Source organism: Oryctolagus cuniculus, chromosome 7, assembly GCF_051225735.1.
Source record: "Oryctolagus cuniculus isolate XC-2025 breed Fujian yellow rabbit chromosome 7, ASM5122573v1, whole genome shotgun sequence".
Classification (NCBI taxonomy): domain Eukaryota; kingdom Metazoa; phylum Chordata; class Mammalia; order Lagomorpha; family Leporidae; genus Oryctolagus; species Oryctolagus cuniculus.
Window position 1 is genome coordinate 107884931 of NC_142873.1, and position 19152 is coordinate 107904082.

The 19152-nt window shown below is 43.8% G+C and overlaps 1 protein-coding gene across 10 annotated transcripts in view; it reads right to left on the reverse strand.

Annotated features, from left to right (window-relative positions):
* The window catches only part of DNAJC6 (DnaJ heat shock protein family (Hsp40) member C6), a 195408-nt gene that overhangs the window by 6344 nt on the left and 169912 nt on the right, over window positions 1-19152 (reverse strand). For 6 of the 10 annotated variants that reach the window (XM_070078346.2, XM_070078344.2, XM_070078349.2 and 3 more), the window contains 5 exons: window positions 17923-18057; window positions 12088-12156; window positions 9276-9410; window positions 2726-2989; window positions 841-983 (listed from right to left, as the gene is read on the reverse strand). In XM_070078346.2, the coding sequence (XP_069934447.1) occupies window positions 841-983; window positions 2726-2989; window positions 9276-9410; window positions 12088-12156; window positions 17923-18057 (746 nt within the window). The remainder of the gene's footprint in view (window positions 1-840; window positions 984-2725; window positions 2990-9275; window positions 9411-12087; window positions 12157-17922; window positions 18058-19152) is intronic. The other 4 variants (XM_089300494.1, XM_051856406.3, XM_051856405.3 and 1 more) reach the window with 1 other exon arrangement.

Here is a 19152-nt window from a genome sequence, read left to right on the forward strand (position 1 = left end):
GCGCCAGCACACCAGGTTCTAGTCCCGGTCGGGGCACCGGATTCTGTCCCGGTTGCCCCTCTTCCAGGCCAGCTCTCTGCTGTGGCCAGGGAGTGCAGTGGAAGATGGCCCAAGTGCTTGGGCCCTGCACCCGCATGGGAGACCAGGAGAAGCACCTGGCTCCTGCCATCGGATCAGCGCGATGCACTGGCCACAGCGCGCCGGCCATGGCAGCCATTGGAGGGTGAACCAACAGCAAAAGGAAGACCTTTCTCTCTGTCTCTCTGTCTCTCACTGTCCACTCTGCCTGTCAAAAAATAAAAAAAAATTTAAAAATTTAAAATAAAATAAATCTTAAAAAAAAAATAATACACAGCCGAGGACCAACCATAATAACATTCTCGCCAGAAATCTCAGCGCCTTTTGTAAGTGTTTTGGTCTGAATGTTTGTCTCCAAAGGGAAAAAAACATGAATTTGAGATTTTATTATTAGGCAGTAGGGCCTCTGAGAGGTGATTAGACCACAAGGGTAAAGCCCTCATGTATGGCGTTAGTGCCCTTGTGAAGGGGGCCTAAGAGAGGGCCATGGCAGGTACAGGGGAAATGCCACCGTTCATGAATCAGAAAGAGTCCTCACCAGACACCAAACCTACTGCACCTTGATCTTGGACTTGCAGCCTCTGCTGTTTATTAGATACACACTACATGGTATTTTGTTATAGTAGCCTAAAGGGGTTAAAACAATAGTCATTCTCATGCTGATGGCTACATAGACACATATACACACCACACATGACTCTGTCATACAGGATAATCACCTTGTCATACAGGATAATCACACTGAGAGAGGGGCTCACGCACCTTCAATTTCTCAGGGTCCATCTCCTTGGCCATTTCTTCCTTCCTCATCTCAGCTATTGTTCGAGGACCCTTTTTGTCTTTGTGAGCATTGAAACCTTGACTGGAGAGCAGGTCTTCAAAATCAGCTGCTTTTTGTTTTCCTTCTGCAATACAATTTTTGAAAATCATTCTATTTTTTATTCTTAAGCATAATATGGCATCATCATCTCACACCACTTAATGCTCTTACATGTGCTAAGGCCCTTACCCTTCACACTTACCCTGTGAGCAGAGTAAAATATTCTCATACTCATTTTACAGATGAGGAAAATGGAGTCTGAAGAACTTACACTATCTGCCCAGAATCAGATAACATGTGCCTAGCAATACTAGGGCTGGAGGCTGGAACACTGCACTAAGTCCAGTTTCATTTCCACAATACTTTCTTTTCAGATGAGGATACTCATCATTTGCCTGCCTTAACTACTAATCAGGATCAGTGATGGGAATAGGACCTGGGCTTTGGCACTTGAAACCTATGCATGCTACCACTTCCCTGCCCACACGAAGCTGACAGTTTTAGTTGGTCATGGTGCTCTTTCCCTCCAAGTCTGGATGTGGCCTCACAGACTTTCTAGGTCCATTTGGAAAGGCAGCCAAGTGCAGTGGTGAACAACAGAGTCTGGAGCCAGACACCCCCCTGCATGAATCCCAGCCCTGCCATTTCCTAGTGGTGTGACCCTGGACAAGCTGCTCAAAATCCCCATACCTCAGTTTTCTCATCTGTAAAATGAGGATCATTTGTAATATGATTTGCCTGGTAGAGTTGCTGTAAGAGCAAAGAAGGTAACATTTTCAGTAATGAGAAGGCTGCATGGCTATCTAAACGTTTGTTAAATTAAAACAAAACAGAACCAAAACCAGCAGTCCAATTGTCCATGCCCACCAAACAAAATCACTCCTAATGGAAATCCTTTTGCCATCATTATACACTCACAGGAGGACACACTGAAGTGTAAGTACTCCAAGGCTAGGGATTATTTTCTGTCCTGTCCTCAATGTTTCCTACACTCAAGATGTTCCATAAATATTTTCTGATTGAAGATACCTCAAAACTATTCAGGAAACCAGGTGATTCTATTGAATTCCCAAGGAACAGCACCTACTAATGATAAAAATATAATGTTACATAATCCCAACGATGGAATTCCTATCACGTGGATGTGGTGAGAACACATCTGTGTCACAGCCAACAGAGTGGTAGTTAAGAGCATGGGTTCTGGAGTCAGACTGCTGAAATCCAAGTCCTAGCTCTGTCACTTACAGGAAATTACAGATTTGTGTCATAGCTTCCTCATCTACAACATGAGATTGATCTTGAATAATATATGGAACAATACATGAAAAATGCCGAGAATAGCACCTGGCATGTATACATAAACACTCAGCAAATGTCAGCTACTGACACTATGAAGAGTGGAAGAATTGCCTTTCTCATGTCCTGCACAAAGGCCTGTTCCTTCATGATATTCCTTTAGTGCAGGGGATGTAAACTGTATCAAAACAGGACTTTAAACAAACTCAAATCTAACTATCCTGGCTACACAAAATATATTAGTTTTTACTTGTTGTCAAGAATCCCAGCCAAAGTATCCTCCAAAACTAAGTGCTGGCACCTTCACAGGGGGTCCATTCATTTCAAGAATCCACCAACCATGGCATAATATAAAGACCAAATATCAAGACATAAGCTCTAGTTGCAATCCAAGGGCAAATGTATCTCTACAACCTTAAGATTGCCTCAGAAACTACCAGAATTGTTTCCTGTCTCCTTCAGACGCACAATAGGCAATAGGGCAACACAGACATGACATCCAACAACTAGGGCCCAAACTGTCCTCCTTACCCAAGTTAGCTGATCCTTTCCCACGTTCGTTCTGGCCTCCAGGCACGGCTGAGAAGCTCACGTTGTAGTTGGGTCGGTTCTGGGGCGAGGAGTGAGGCATGCTGGACTGTGGCTTGGACTGCGACTGCTGCCAGCTGTAGCCACCTCCCTGTTGCCACCCTCCACCCATGGGCTGGGGAGACGCTTTCTGTGGTGAGCTCAGAGGTGGAAATCCTCCACCTAATCCAGTTGGGGTGGTGGGTTTGCTGGCGAATGAAGAACTACCTACAGAAAGAAAATGAGGCAAGGAGAAAATAAGCCTGTTTTGGGCAGCCGCTCACTCTTCCATCTCAAGATATTATCTGTGTGGGGTGGCACTATGCTGCAGCAGGTTAAGCTGCTGCCTGCAGGGCTGGCATCCCATATGGGTATCGGTTCAAGACTAGGCAGCTCCACTTCCTATCCAGCTCTCTGCTCATGGGCCTGAGAAAGTAGTAGAAGATGGTCCAGGTCCTTGGGCCCCTCCACCTGCATGGGAGACCTGGCTGAAGCTTCTGGCTCCTGGCTCCTGGCTTCACCCTGGCCCAGCCCCATGCAATGAAACCACTTAGGCAGTGAACCAGTGACAGAAGATATCTCTTGGCCGGCGCCGCGGCTCACTAGGCTAATCCTCCGCCTAGTGGCGCCGGCACACCGGGTTCTAGTCCCGGTTGGGGCGCCAGATTCTGTCCCGGTTGCCCCTCTTCCAGGCCAGCTCTCTGCTGTGGCCAGGGAGTGCAGTGGAGGATGGCCCAGGTGCTTGGGCCCTGCACCCCATAGGAGACCAGGAAAAGCACCTGGCTCCTGGCTCCTGCCATCGGATCAGCGCGGTGCGCCGGCCGCAGCGCGCCGACCGCGGCGGCCATTGGAGGGTGAACCAACGGCAAAAGAAGACCTTTCTCTCTGTCTCTCTCTCTCACTGTCCACTCTGCCTGTCAAAAAAGAAAAAAAAAGAAAAAAAAGAAGATATCTCTTTCCCTCCCTCTCTCTCTTTCTCTTTCCGTAAACTCTTTCAAATAAATAAATATTTTTTTAAAAACCAATCTTATCTGCTTCTACATCAGTATAAACTGCCTTCTGATAGCGTACTCATCCTTCCTAATAGGTACAGCAATGGCAGGCACATATGTTATCTCCTTAACCCTCCCAATTACACTTCTAGGCATGCGTGCACAAGCTCAGTTTTTCTTCAGATGAAAGAGTTGCAGCTCGGGGTCGTTAAGTCAGTTTTCTCAAAGTCACCCACCAGCCCGTGGCAGACCTGAGACTTTCTCCTAGATCTCTGACTCCAAATCAGAAGGGCCCTGGCTCCTCCACCCATGCCAACCCCCTCCAGACTCCCACCTTCTAAAGCAGATGTTAGTTCTTCACAGGTACCACCAAATAACAAGAACAGGGAGTGAAACAGAGTAAGTTCACTCCTTACGGAGCTCCTTAAACTTCAAGGATCAGGACTACGCATTGTTTAAGTACAAGCAGGGCTAGTGCCCAAGAGTAAGTAAAGGTGTTGTGAAACTTCACAAGCAGGTTTCCATTTCATTTCAGGGGAGCAAAAATGGACAACAACTTTGAACATGACAACAGATATTATTCAGCGTTAAAACAAAAAACAGTGTTAATTAGTTCCAGGAATTTAAGTAGAATCCTTATTCTACAACCTCCAAACTTTTAACTCCTCACTGCAGGTATGGTGGGCTGATTCGAAAATATGTGGATCAGCTGTGGCTTTGTTTAAGGAGGTAAAAGAAGCTGAAATGGGATCTCCCAGGCCCCCTTTTTTTAATAAGTGCAAAGCAACAGTGATAATAAAATAGCTAACAGTAACGCAGCATGTGGGTGTGTACAATACTGCCCTTGATCTGCACCACACACTTAAGAGTTAAGTGGTACTTCTTGCCCCACTTAAAGACAAGGAAAGCAAGGCTTCGAGAGGCTTATTCATATGCTCATGATCACACACATGTAGTCAGTGGAGCTGGGACTTGATCATATTGTATCACATCTCCAAATGTCATGCACATTTGCTGTACCACAATTTCTAATTCCTCTCCAAATCTCTTTCACTACAACTCATCATTTACTCTTTTTCCTGAAGATATTTCCCCTACATCTTTTTTTTTTTTAAAGGATTTATTAATTTTGAAAGTCAGAGCTACAGACAGGGAGGGAGAGACAGAGAGAGAGATAAAGGAGAACTTCCATCCTCTGGTTTACTTCCCACAATGGCCAGCACTGGGCCTAATCGAAGCCAGGAGCTTCAGCTGGGTCTCCCACATGGGTGGCAGGTGCTCAAGCATGTGGGCTATCTGCTGCTGCTTTTCTCTGGTCATTGGCAAGGAGCTGGATTAGAAGTGGAGCAGCAGGAACTCGAACCACTGTCCATACAGGATGCCAGCACTGCAATGCCAGCCCCTCCCTTGTATCTCAATCCTGGGTCTCCTGTCTGCTTCCTCACTGAGAATGCTGTATTACAGTTACTAGACTTGGAGCCAATCTTGGTTTGAGTCCCAGTTCTGTTACTCATGCATTTAATCACTTATTCACATATTCATTCACCAGAATCTGCTGAACATTTACTAAGTGCATGGTTCTATGCTGGCAGGTAGGAACATGCATATAGCTGAAAACGGGGTGTACAGAATCTTTGCTCTTCTAAAGCTGTTTGAAATCCTTTGCCCCTTTGATCCCAGTTCCTCATCTGTGAAATCAAAACTATGTCTGCATCACAGGCATACTATAAAAACACAACTATGTCAAAGTGCTTCACAACTCCGATTTAAGCAAATAAGAGGCATCAAATATAATAAAATAATCCCAAGGTCATATGCCAAGCACATGCTTGAGCCATCATAAGAGCACAGTAAATACCTGGTAACAGAAAAAGTAATGGCAGGGCTTGTACTCAGCTTGGCAGTGCCCTCACCACTCTGTGACTCACAGAAGGAAGTGTTTTCCAGGTGGCTCAGGGCCCTCCTGCCGAGAGCACATCAACACACTCTGAAGGCTTGATATTCATTCTGCATAATATTCATTCAATCAAACTGGAGTTTCATTTCCTATTTTAAGGGTGCTCACTCTATTCTAAATACCTATGTTTACTCTTTTAAAATTCAGCAAGTACAAATTTAAAAACATAAAAAAATTTCAGTAAATATGAGAAAAGCTAAAACTTTGCATATTTCTGCCACTCTGTCATTCATTCTCTTACTTTGGACACACTCTAGAGCATTGCACATGCCGGGCTGAGACTCAACAGTGAAAGGGCAGATGCTGACCCTGCTGTCTTGGGGCTCATCCACACTGCAGGACCTTCTGATGTCTACCCTTGTAGGATATTTTCTACCCGTGTTCAGCAATTCTAATTGTTAATGCTATTGAAGCATAGAAATGACAGACATGCAGGCCAGCGCCGTGGCTCATTTGGGTAACCCTCCGCCTGTGGCACCGGCACCTCGGGTTCTAGTCCTGGTTGGGGCACCAGATTCTGTCCCGGTTGTTCCTCTTCCAGTCCAGCTCTCTGCTGTGGCCCGGGAAGGCACTGGAGGATGGCCCAAGTACTTGGGCCCTGCACCTGCATGGGAGACCAAGGGGAAGCACCTGGCTCCCCGCTTCGGATCGGTGCAGTGTGCCGGCTGTAGTGGCCATTTTGGGGGGGGTGATCCAATGGAAGGAAGACCTTTCTCTCTGTCTCTCTCTCTCACTGTCTAATTCTGCCTGTCAAAAAAAAAAAAAAAAAAAAGAATTGACAGACATACAAAGCAGTAGCTAAGCCCAGAGGCCACTGCTACCCTCATTAAAACTAAAGCAAGTTCTCAACCTTGAGTGCCCATCAGAATTACCCCTGGGGAGTTTTTCTTTTTTAATGTCCCATCTTATGTATCCCATATTACAGTGAATATTTTCCAACTGATTAAGGTTTCTCTCTCTCCCACTGTACAGTAAGCTTCAAAGAGCAGGAATGCTATTCTGTATTGCATGCTGGATGCTCAGCATGCGAACCTACTAAATGAGGGAGTTCATATGCAAGGGCAGAAACCGGTTGCCTGGGTGAGCTGAAGTGATCCTTCTTCCCCATCTCAGCTTCCCTGACTTCCAAACCACCTGTTTCTGCTCTAGAGTTTCCAAGACCTCGCAGAAAGTCTGGGAGGGAAGAAAATTCCCTTCTCTTTCCCTGTGCCATACCCTAATCATATCACAGGTTTCAACTTAGAGCCACTTCCGCCAGCCCTTCCTGATCCCCTACATTCTGGCTTGGGTCATGACCTCAGAATCCCAGCGAACTCATTCAGTCCTCCAGCTGCTTTCAAGCTATACTGCCATTGCTGTGAACCAGACATAGTCCCCTAGGGAGCTCTTAAAACACCCAAGCCACATCCAGACCAATCATACCAGACTGTCTATGGAAGGAACCAAGGCATTGGTGTTTTATCACTCTTGTTTAATGGGAAGATATCTTAAAGAGAAAGGCACTATCTTTTACCTTTTCTGAGTTGCTGCCTTACAGTCTGGAAGTTTTTTACTCTCAGACAGCTAGTTTAAGGAGTCAAGCATTCTGACTTGCATATCTTACCTACTCACTGTGTAGCTTTACAAAAGTTACTTAATTTTTAAAAGTTTTATGATTAGTACAGCCATTGAGGGAAACAGTATGGAGGTTGCTCAAACAACTAAAAATAGAACTACCATATGATCCAGAAATCTCACTTCTGGGTATATATCCAAGGGAAATGAAATGCATCTGTCAAAGAGACATCTGCACTCCCCTGTTTACTGTAGGAACTATTCGCAATAGCCAGGAGATGGAAACAACCTAAGTGTCCACCAACTGATGAACAGAGAAAGTGGTACATACACATAATGGAATATCCTCAGCCATTAAAAAGGATGCATATTGTCATTTGCAACAACATGGGTGGAACTGAACGTCATTATGTTATGTGAAATAAGCCAAGTACAAGTATCAGATGATCTCACTCATTTGTGTAATTTTAAAAAACAGAATGATTTTGCAGTTGAAAATCTAAGTGCAGCTACCAGAAGCTGGGGAGGGAAGCAGGGGGAAAGGACTGGAATAAATAGATTGCCAAGTAGCAGGTCATAGTTAGACAGGAGTAAGAAATTCTGGGGTTCTGTTGCACAGTAGTGTGAAGATGTTGACTCACTATATATTTCTGTATTTAGAAAAACTAGAAAATGGTATTTTTGAATGTTTTCACTGTAAAGCAATGTCAAATGTTTGAAAATATATTAATTGGACATTACATAATGTATACATGTAATAAAACATTGCACACAGAGCCGGTGCTGTGGCATAGTGGACTAAGGCTCTACCTGTGGCACTGGCATTCCTTGTGGACACCCATTCATGTCTCAGATGCTCCTTTTCCAATCCAGTTCTCTGTTCACAGCCTAGAAAAGAGTGCAGATGGCCCAAGCACTTGAATCCCTGTGCCCATGCAGGAGACCCAGAGGAGGCTCCTGGCTCCTCCCTTCAGATCAGCCCAGCTTCGGCCTTTGTGGCCATTTGGAGAGTGAACCAGTGGATGGAAGACCTCTCTCTCTGTCTCTCCCTTTCTCTATCTATAACTCTGCCTCTCAAATAAACAAAAATCTTTTAAAAACCTTACACAGTACCCAATAGACAAGTGTAATTTTATGTCTTTTAAGTTTTTTAATAATTTTTGGCTTTATTATATGATTCCTAGTTTCTTTTTTCCTTTTTTTTTTTTTTTTTTTTTTTTTGACAGGCAGAGTGGACAGTGAGAGAGACAGAAAGGTCCTCCTTTGCCGTTGGTTCACCCTCCAATGGCCGCAGTGGCTGGCGCGCTGTGGCCAGCGCACCGCGCTGATCCAATGGCAGGAGCCAGGTGCTTATCCTGGTCTCCCATGGGGTGCAGGGCCCAAGCACTTGGGCCATCCTCCACTGCACTCCCGGGCCACAGCAGAGAGCTGGCCTGGAAGAGGGGCAACCGGGACAGAATCCGGCGCCCCGACCGGGACTAGAACCCAGTGTGCCGGCGCCGCAAGGCGGAGGATTAGCCTAGTGAGCCGCGGCACCGGCCTCCTAGTTTCTTTTTTTTTTTTTTTTTACAGGCAGAGTGGACAGTGAGAGAGAGAGACAGAGAGAGAAAGGTCTTCCTTTGCCGCTGGTTCACCCTCCAATGGCCGCCGCTGCAGCCGGCGCACCGCGCTGATCCTGGCAGGAGCCAGGAGCCAGGTGCTTTTCCTGGTCTCCCATGGGGTGCAGGGCCCAAGCACCTGGGCCATCCTCCACTGCACTCCCTGGCCATAGCAGAGAGCTGGCCTGGAAGAGGGGCAACCGGGACAGAATCCGGCGCCCCAACCGGGACTAGAACCCGGTGTGCCGGCGCCGCAAGGTGGAGGATTAGCCTATTGAGCCACGGCGCCGGCTCTCCTAGTTTCTTTTTTAAGAAGTCCATCTCAGCTTTTCAGAACATCTCAGCTTGTTGTGACACCCTAGATTTAGATCCGAGGCTGTACAGCCAGAAGTACATGTTACTGATATCTTCACCTGCTAAGTTTATACCTAGTGTCCCAAGGTCAGCAAAAGGATCCAGAGTCTGAGGTTTGTTTTGATGGGTGGGAGTGCCGTGTGAGGACCCTGTTGGGCTGGTGGCAGCTGATTTGCTTCCCATTCCAAAGCCTCCTGAAAAAGAATAAGATCATTGAAAATGAGTTAGCAGTCCAAGGATGAATTCTGAAAATTCTGAATTGCAGAGTTACTACCCATCTATCTCCAGGGAAAATTAGGAGAAGATTAGAAAATGTGCAGCACATAGCTGGACCTTGTTTCTCTGATTTGGGTGAATGGCGGTCTGGAGTGACAACAGGACATAAAAAAGGCACGTGCTGGTTCCTGGCCACATGTGTGAACTATTATTTCCAGTGTTCACTTCTCCTGCTGTCCAACTGCATCTTTTCCTGTGGATTTGGAATCGGATCTGGATTTAAATTCTGGCTTTGCACTTCCTATCTGAATGACCTTGGGCATCATGTTTAATGTCTTTGAGCTTCAATATTTCACCACTGGCTTAAAAACAAAAAGGAAATGCATGAAACCAAAATCATAAGTAACTAAGGCAAAAGTAGACAAGTGAGACTACATCAAACTTACAAACTTCTGCACAACAAAGGAAACAATCAACAGAGTGGAAAGGCAAGCGATGGAATGAAAATGTTTGCCAGTTATATATCTGATAAGGGCTTAATACCCAGAAAATACTTTAAAAATCTCCTACAGTTCAATAACAAATTAACAAATAAACCAATTTAAAAGTGAATAAAGTAATTGAACAAACATCCAGAGATGTACAAATAGCCAATAAGCAAATAAAATGATGCTCAATATCACCCATCATCAGAGAAGCGCAAATCAGAATCACATATGAGATATCACTTTACAACCCACTAGGATGGTCATTAAGAGAAAAATAGAAAACGTACAAGTGTTGTCAAGGATGTAGAGAAATTAGAACCCTGTAGCCCTGTTGGTAGGGATGTAAAAGGTGCAGGTACTACAGAAAGTAGTATGAAGGTTCCTCAAAAATTTAAGACAGGGGCCAGCGTTGTTGCATAGCAGGTAAAGCCGCTATCCGCAGTGCCAGCATTACACATGGGTACCAGTTTGTGTCCTGGCTGCTCCACTTCTGATCCTGTTCCCTGCTAGTGTGCCTGGGAAAGCAGTGGAGTATGGCCCAAGTCTTTGGGCCCTTGCACCCACATGGGAGACCCAGGAGAAACACCAGGCTCCTGGCTTCAGATCAGCCTAATTCTGGCTTTTGCAGCCATTTGGGAGAGTGAACCAGCGATGGAAAACTCTCTCTGCAACTCTGCCTTTCAAATAAATAAATCTTTAAAAAAATTAAAAACAGAACTACCACATGATCTAGCACTTCTGTGTACATACTCATAAGGACTGAAAACAGGATCATGAAGAGGTATTTGCATACCCAGACTCATTACAAAATGATTCACAATAGCCTAAACACCCACTGAGAGATGAACAAAGAAACTGCAGCATATAAATACCATGGAATGTTATTCAGTCTTAAAGAGATGAACATTTCGTTACTTGCTACAACACAGATGAACCCTGAGGACATAACGTGAAGTGAAATAAGCCTTCCATAAAATGACAAATGCTGCAGACTTCACTTGTATGAGGAATCTAAGTAGTGAGTCTCATAGAAACAGAAGAATGATGGCTGCCAAGGGCTGGGGAGGGGAGAAGGTAGGGAGTGGTTACGTGGTACAGGTGGCAGTTCAGTTATGCATGATGGGAGGGTATGGTACCATATTATGCAGGTAGTTGAGAATATTGTACTGTATCCTTAGAAATTATAGGAACAGTGAATTTTATCTTGGTTTCTCTCCACATTACAAATAAAAGGCAATATCAACTACCCTGGAGAGTTGCTGTGACAAGAACATTGCATGGATGTAGGTATAGACGTGTGTGCATTTAAGTTCCAGTGTTTAGGACGAATCACACAAGTCAGCACTCAAAAACATCAGAGTAACCATGAGAAAGACACCTTTTTTACTATTGACAAATCCAGCCCCTGAATTAAGAACTTGATGAAGAAAAGCAGAGTATTCACATTTATTCAGCATCTGCTCTACTCCAGAAAGTCTCATATAAGTTACTTCATTTAAAATTATACAACTGGAGGGTGAGAAGGTGGGGCAAAAAGACTTGTCAAAAAATGCAAGAGCTGGGGCCGGTGCCATGGCTCACTTGGTTAATCCTCCGCCTGCGGTGCCAGCATCCCATATGGGCGCCGGGTTCTAGTCCCACTGCTCCTCTTCCAGTCCAGCCCTCTGTTGTGGCCCGGGAGGGCAGTGGAGGACGGCCCAAGTGCTTGGGCTCCTGCACCTGCATGGGAGACCGGGAGGAAGCACCTGGCTCCTGTCTTTGGATCAGCGCAGCACCGGCCATAGTGGCCATTTGGGGAGTGAACCAGCGGAAGGAAGACCTTTCTCTCTGTTTCTCTTTCTCTCACTGTCTATAACCCTACCTGTCAAATAAATAAATAAATAGAAATATTTTAAAAAATGCAAGAGCTTTGGTGGCAGAGTGATATATATACACCTGTATTTGTCTGAGTATACAGTTTAGCAAAATGTGATTTAGAAAAGTTAAGTAACAGAACAAGCAGCACTGTCATGCCAAGTGCACTGGGAAAGCCCCTCCAGAATAGGAGTCTTTAGGAAACATGACAAATGACATAGGTGGCCTCAGGAGTCCTCACTTCATCTTGGGTGGAGGCTTCTGCTTTGCAATTGATTAAACGTGTACACAAAAATCACATGCTGACTTTTACCTGGTTTAGAATGCCAGTCCCAGCCTCCAGAAACATCTGGCTGAATGTTCACGGCAGGTGTACTAGAAGCTGCAAATGGGAGAAGAAACAGAATGAGGACAAGCTATGCCCAAACCCACTCTTTTTGAGCTCACAAAGGTAATTCTGTCCCTTCCATGAAGCCTGCAGAGTTTCCTATAATCCCAAGGGATTCAGTCTTCCTTCTGAGCCCTTCCCACACCACCTAGTAACACTTGATGTTGTCTTTTTTTTTTTTTTTTTTTTTTTTCCGACAGGCAGAGTGGACAGTGAGAGAGAGAGACAGAGAGAAAGGTCTTCCTTTGCCATTGGTTCACCCTCCAATGGCCGCCGCGGCCGGCACGCTGCGGCCAGCGCACTGCGCTGATCCGATGGCAGGAGCCAGGTACTTATCCTGGTCTCCCATGGGGTGCAGGGCCCCAAGCACTTGAGCCATCCTCCACTGCACTCCCAGGCCATAGCACAGAGCTGGCCTGGAAGAGGGGCAACCGGGACAGAATCCGGCGCCCCGACCGGGACTAGAACCCGGTGTGCCGGCGCCGCAAGGCGGAGGATTAGCCTAGTGAGCCGCAGCGCCAGCCTTGATGTTGTCTTTGTCTGTGGTTATTCACAAGAGTCTTGGTAGGAGCCATATATTATTTGCCTTTCCTCTGTTTAACCTCCATATTCACGCGCTTTGAATTATGACTGCATGTGTCTGTCTCCATTCAATTGTGAATCCCTTGAAGGCAAGAATTATCTCATTCATCTTTGTATGTCCCACCTCTTTTTTTTTTTTTTTAAAGATTTTATTTATTTATTTGAAAGAGTTACAGAGGTAGAGACAGAGACAGAGACAGAGGTCTTCCATCTGCTGGTTCATACTCCCCAAATGGCCAGAGCTGAGCTAGCAGCCAGGAGCTTCTTCCAGGTCTCCAAGCACTTGGACCATCTTCCACTGATTTCCCAGGTACATTAGCAGGGAGAGAGATCAGAAGGGCATCAGCCAGGACGCGAACCGGTGCCCATATAGGATGCCAGCATTGCAAGCTGGGGCTTTCACCTGCTGCGTCACAGCGCTGGCCCCTGAATGTCCTACCTCTTAACAGAGAGTGAATGTGCAAAAAGGAAAAAAAAAAAAAAAACAAAACAAAAAAACAAAAAAAACAAAAAAACCTGACACTCAATTCACCTTAGCTTAGCATTTGCAAGTATACCAAGTGGTATGATCTACTTAGAGCCAAAACGCTGTTTTCTCCTCTGTTGTGACATAATTGAGAAGGCCAAGTCATTCAGAGCACATATGGGGCACACACATCCAGTAGGCTAGTGTGATGGATATGTCTGTTGTCACTCAAAATAAACTCCTTACAGCTTCAAAACAGATCACTGTGACTCCTCTAAAAGTTCCAGATGTAGAATTTAAAAGCAATATTCAACTAAAGAGAATTAGGTATAATAAAGGTATATACAGTGGCAGTAGGCTTTTGTTATACCTCAAAAATCCATATAAGCATAATGCTTTTGGACAAAATCTACTTCTAGGTTTTATCCTTAAAAATCAATGAGTGAAATGCTAATACTAAACTAACAAGACAAGTGATTGGAAACACACACACAGTCATACAAAGATTCTATCACCAGAAGAATCATCAAGGCACAAAAATTAGCATTCTGGGCTTTATATTTATCTGTTTCATTTACTTAGTTCCAACCAAGACATCTTATACTTTCTCATCATTAAGTTAAAAAGAATATGCCATTATCAACAATAACAGTTCTTTCCTTTCTGTTACTCCCTTCTCGTGTTCCACAATAACCCATGCAAACTAGGGTGAAGATTAAACAACGTTGCTATCATTTGCTGTGTGATTCCCTTTAAACCCTGATCTTAGTCTTACATCCAACTAGGACATAGAACTAGGCTCTGGAACTTCAATCTTATTATAACCAAGCCCATAGATCCTTAGGACTACCTAATAAATGCAAAGTACCATACCAGGGATTAGAGAACTGAAAGGCATGTCTCTCCTCAAGAAACATAATCTTTTGGGGAGACAGGAATAGACAAAATGTAACTATAGAGTGTCTTAATCTTTATTTTGCCTTTAATTATGGTTATTTGCTTACTTGTTCTTCTAACACTATGTCCCAAGTGATTAGTCTCTTTAAAATACATGTTTAATAAGTATTGCTGAACTCAAAGGTGGTACCTCCTTATTTTCAGAAGAGACTGGTGATGCCTTGTAGAAACCTAAGGGTAGCACCTCAAGGATTTGAAGGTGGGCAATCTGTCCCCAAGGTGACAGCTAAGTCTCACCTTAACACTCTCCAACGTGAAGATGATGCAACTGACCACTAACCATGGAATGATCACTGTTTTCTCAACAAGGATAATAAAATGTTCTCTTTGCTCATTGTGTAGTACAGATCAAAATGAGAAATGTGGCTACAGGACAAAAGAGTGATGGCTGGCCTAAAGTGGGTGATAAACACCATATTTTAACCACATTGCAAGAAAGAGAAGTGTCCTGCTGAAGTACTCACACTCATGTCCACAGGACATAAAAGTTTAGGGTTGGCACTGTGGCATAGCAGGTTAAGCCGCTGCCTGCAGTGCTGGGATCCCATATGGGTGCCGGTTCAAGTCCCGGCTGCTCTACTTCCTATCCAGCTCTCTGCTGTGGTCTGGGAAAGCAGTAGAAGATGGCCCAAGTCCTTAGGGCCCCACACCCAGATGCAGCTCTTGGCTCCTAGCTTTGCCTAACCCTGGCCTTTGCGGCCAGTTGGGGAGTGAACCAGTGGATTGAAGACCTTTCTGTCTATCTCTCCCTCTCTCTGTCTGTAACTCTACCTCTCAAATAAATAATAACTCTTAAAAAAAAAAAGACAGTTTTACGTACTAAAATCAGGAGAATGTATACCTTCACAGACATCACTATGCACCAAAGAAATTTTGATAGGAAAAAAATGAGTTAATTTATTTAAAATTTATATACAGTCATCCCTCAATATCCTCATGGATTAGTTCCAAGAAACCCTGTAGATACAAAAGTCCAAGAATGCTGAAGTCTCTAATATAAAATAGCATAGTATTTCCATATAGGCTACACATATCCTCCTGTATAGGTTAAATCATCTCTAGATTTCTTATTTTTAAAAACATTTATTTATTTTATTTGAAAGTCAGAATTACAAAGAAGAGGCAGAGGCAGAGAAAGAGAGATCTTCCACCCACTGGTTCTCTCCTCCAAATGGCTGCAATGGTCAGGGCTGGGCCAGGCCAAAGCCAGGAACTTCATTCCAACATCCCACATGGGCACAGGGGCCCAAGGAGTTAGGCCATCTTCTGTTGCTATTCCAAGTACATTACCAGGGAGCTGGATCAGAATTGGAACAGCTAGGACTTGAACTGGCACCTATATGGGATGTCAGCACTGCAGGTGGCAGCTTTACCCATTGTGCCACAGTGTCCACACCCTCTAGATTACTTAATACTAATACAATGCAAATGCTATATAAATCCTTGTTACACTGTATCAGTTAGGGAATGAGATCAGGAAAAAAAAAAAGGTCTGTTTATGTTCAGTAGAGATGCAATTTTTAATAAATATTTTTTATCTGTGGTTGGTCAGATCTGTGGATGCATAATCTGTTGCTATATAGAACTGACTATACTAGAAAAAAAGAAAGATGACAGCACCTGCTGTGGACCAGTAATTCTTCCAGGCTCTAGGGATGCATTAATGGACAAAATAAACACAAACCTCTGTCTTTGTTCCAGTAGGGAAAAACAGACAGTAAAATATAAACATACACACAAGAAAATTATTCCACGGGGCTGGTGCTATGGCACAGAGGGTTAGGCTGCTGCTTGCAATGCTGGCATCTCATATGAGTGTCTGTTCAAGACTGGCTGCTCTACTGCTAATCCAGCTCCATGCTAATATGCCTGGGAAAGCAGTGGAAGATGGCTGAAGTCACTTGGTCCCCTTCCAGCCAGGTGAGAGATCTAGATGGAGTTCCAGCCTCCTGACTTCAGTCTGACCCAGCCTTGACTCACTGCAGCCATTTGGGGAGGGAACCAGCAGATGTAAGATCTCTCTCTCTCTCTCTCCCTTCATATAAGTAAAATAATAGTCTTTTAAAAATATTCCATATATTAGAAGTTAGTAAATTCAATGGAAAGGAAAAGGTAGAGGGCATAGAATAAGCTGTGATTTGAAATCAGAGGAGGCCCCATTGAAGCCAAGACTTGAAGGAGGTGAAGAAGGTGAAGGAGTCAGCCATGTGGATGTCTAGAGAGGAGTGCTGGAGGCAGAGGGAACCACCAGTGCAACAGCAAAGAAGCCAGGACTGCAGGAATGAAGAGAGCAAGGGGGAGACAATGAGAAATGAGGTCACACGGGGCTCTAAGGCACACAGGACTTGGGCTTTCATGCTGAGTGCAAGAGGGAGCCCCAGGAGCCAAGCAATAGCAATGGCATGACTTACACTGTAAAGGAGTGAGCAAAAGTGTTAGCTTCCATCTCTGCATCTTTCCTCCCATCTGCAGCCAACACCCAATCAGGAGACTCTCTCAAGTGGACTCTATTCATGGGTGAGTGGTGAATTTCTTCTATGTTATTCAATGGACACACTTCAAATAGTATGAGATTAAAGACTAATTGGACCTCACTCCTAAAGATTGTTCCTGAACTGATTTCTTGTTTAGACAAGTTATAGTTTCTAGTACTCACATTAAAAAAGGCAAAAAAGATAACAGTAAAATTAATTTCAACCTATTTTAACATAATCTATTTAAAATAGATGCTATGCTGTGGCATAGCAGGTTAAGCTTCTGCCTGCAGTGCTAGCATCCCACGTGGACACCGGCTTGTGTCCCAGCTGCTCCTCTTAAAATTCAGCTCTCTGCTTATGGCCTGGGAATGCAGAAGGAGATGGCCCAAGTGGTCGGACCCCTATACCCATGTGAGAGACCAGGAAGAAGCTCCTGGCTCCTGGCTTTGGATCAGCCCAGTTCTGGCCAGTGTAGCCACTTGGAGAGTGAACCAGAGGATGAAGGACCTTTCTGTCTCTCCCTTGTCTGTCTGTAACTTTCCTCTCAAGAAAATAAATAAATGTTTAAAAAAGGATGTCATTATGAAAATATTAGTGAGATATTATTCATTCTTTTACTGTACTCACCTTTGAAATCTGGTGTGTGTGTGTGTGTGTGTGTGTGTGTGTGTGTATATATATATATATATATATATAATACTTAGAACATATCTCAAATAAGACTAACCATATTCCAAGTGCTCAATGGTCACAATTGGCCAATGGCCATCATATTAGACAGAATATCTCTAATATATCAAGGTAGTATATTCCAGAGTTTGTTTTGTGGAAGACTCATTTCATAAAAAGGGAATATATTTTGCTAATTTGAGACTGATGTTTTTCCATACTTTAGAGATGCTCCCACCAGGATGCATTTTTCAATCAGTTAGAAGTGGCAAATTTTTCTTTTTTACTGTTACATAATAAATAATATACTCTACAACCAACGGTGCCTTATGCTTAACATAAAGCTCTAGTGCAAAAAATAATTCCACAGTAAAAAAAGTTTAAGGGAAGCTGAATATAATAAAGTTAAGCAGCTTTCTTTCCTATAAGATATCCCAGAGCCTTCAATGTATTAATGCTAATCATTAATTTCCAACAGATACATTATGTAAGTTTTCCAAAAATAGCACCTACAGAATGCTTTTGTATCTGAGTAGCTACTTAAAAAAGTATGCACTCACACGGCAGAAAACTATGTTCCACTGAACACAACAACAAATATTTTCTTACCATGCACTGTAGGTGAAGGACTTCTTGTGGGCTGAAGAAAGGGGTCACTAGAAGCACTGGAAGTGTTCAGAAAAGAACCCAGCAAATCTTGACCTGCAGGCTTAGAAGGTGCACCAAATGGATCAAAGGTGGCACCTAGAAAACAACAGGAAAAATCTATTTCTTTGTCCTGCAAGCTTATTTATTCAATAAATAATACTGAAGAATTACCACTATTGCCTGGTCCTAGGCCAAATACTTGAATCAACAGGATAATGTTTGCCTCCAGGCCCACTTACAAATTCCTACCAGGCTAACACAAAACAATACTTTCATCTTTGTAAAAAAAAAAAAAATAGCATTTGGGTTATCTGTGAGATGAACCACAAAGACTCTAAATTAAGGTCCTCTGGCCTTTGGACCTCTTAACAGCATGATAAAAGCCATCCAAACTTTCAGACTGGATCAACCAAGGTGAACCAATGATTGGACCACAGGAGCTGATCAGTCAATCAATTATGCTCATGATGAATGAATTAATTGATCAATACCAGTCAAGGCAACTCTGCTGCTAAGATGAGAAGCAGAAAATAATATTGACCAGGTTTAGTTTAGTTTTCTTTTTCCAGTATTTTCTTTCACTGTATTTGAGTTCTAGACTTGGGTCTGCCACTCATCAACTGGGTGGCCTCAGATATAAGTCAGTATATCTAGACTTCAGTTTCACTGTCTAAAACCTGAGACACAGGTGATGTCAAACACAAGAGAAAACAGAAGTCTTGTCCATTTTGATGTAAGAGTAGATATCTGAGTGCAATACTCTTACACTGACACTGAACACTCTCAACATGAGACTATGATGAGTTAAATCACTGAACTTCACACAAGCAGCTTTGTCCTAAAACCTCAACATTGAGTACCTTGCTATCTTGAATCCTGAGGATTTTTCTTTAACCTGATAGAACTTTTATTCACTTTGGTGAGTCAGAACTTAATGAAAGGAAATGAAGTACAGAGAAAATAGCCTTGGGCTGGAACTTAGTGCTCCTGGCTTCACAGCCTGGTTCCACCAATGACCAGTGGAGGAACTTGAGCCTCAGTCTACTTTCTCTGGTGCTGATACCCATTGGCCTCCAGCTGAATCACCATCCATCAAAACCAGCCTGGAGCCTTCAGAGAAGTGAAGGAGAAGCTGGGCAGTGAAGGTGGGGCGAGTTTCTACAGTACCCTGCAGGCCAGGAGACTTGAATC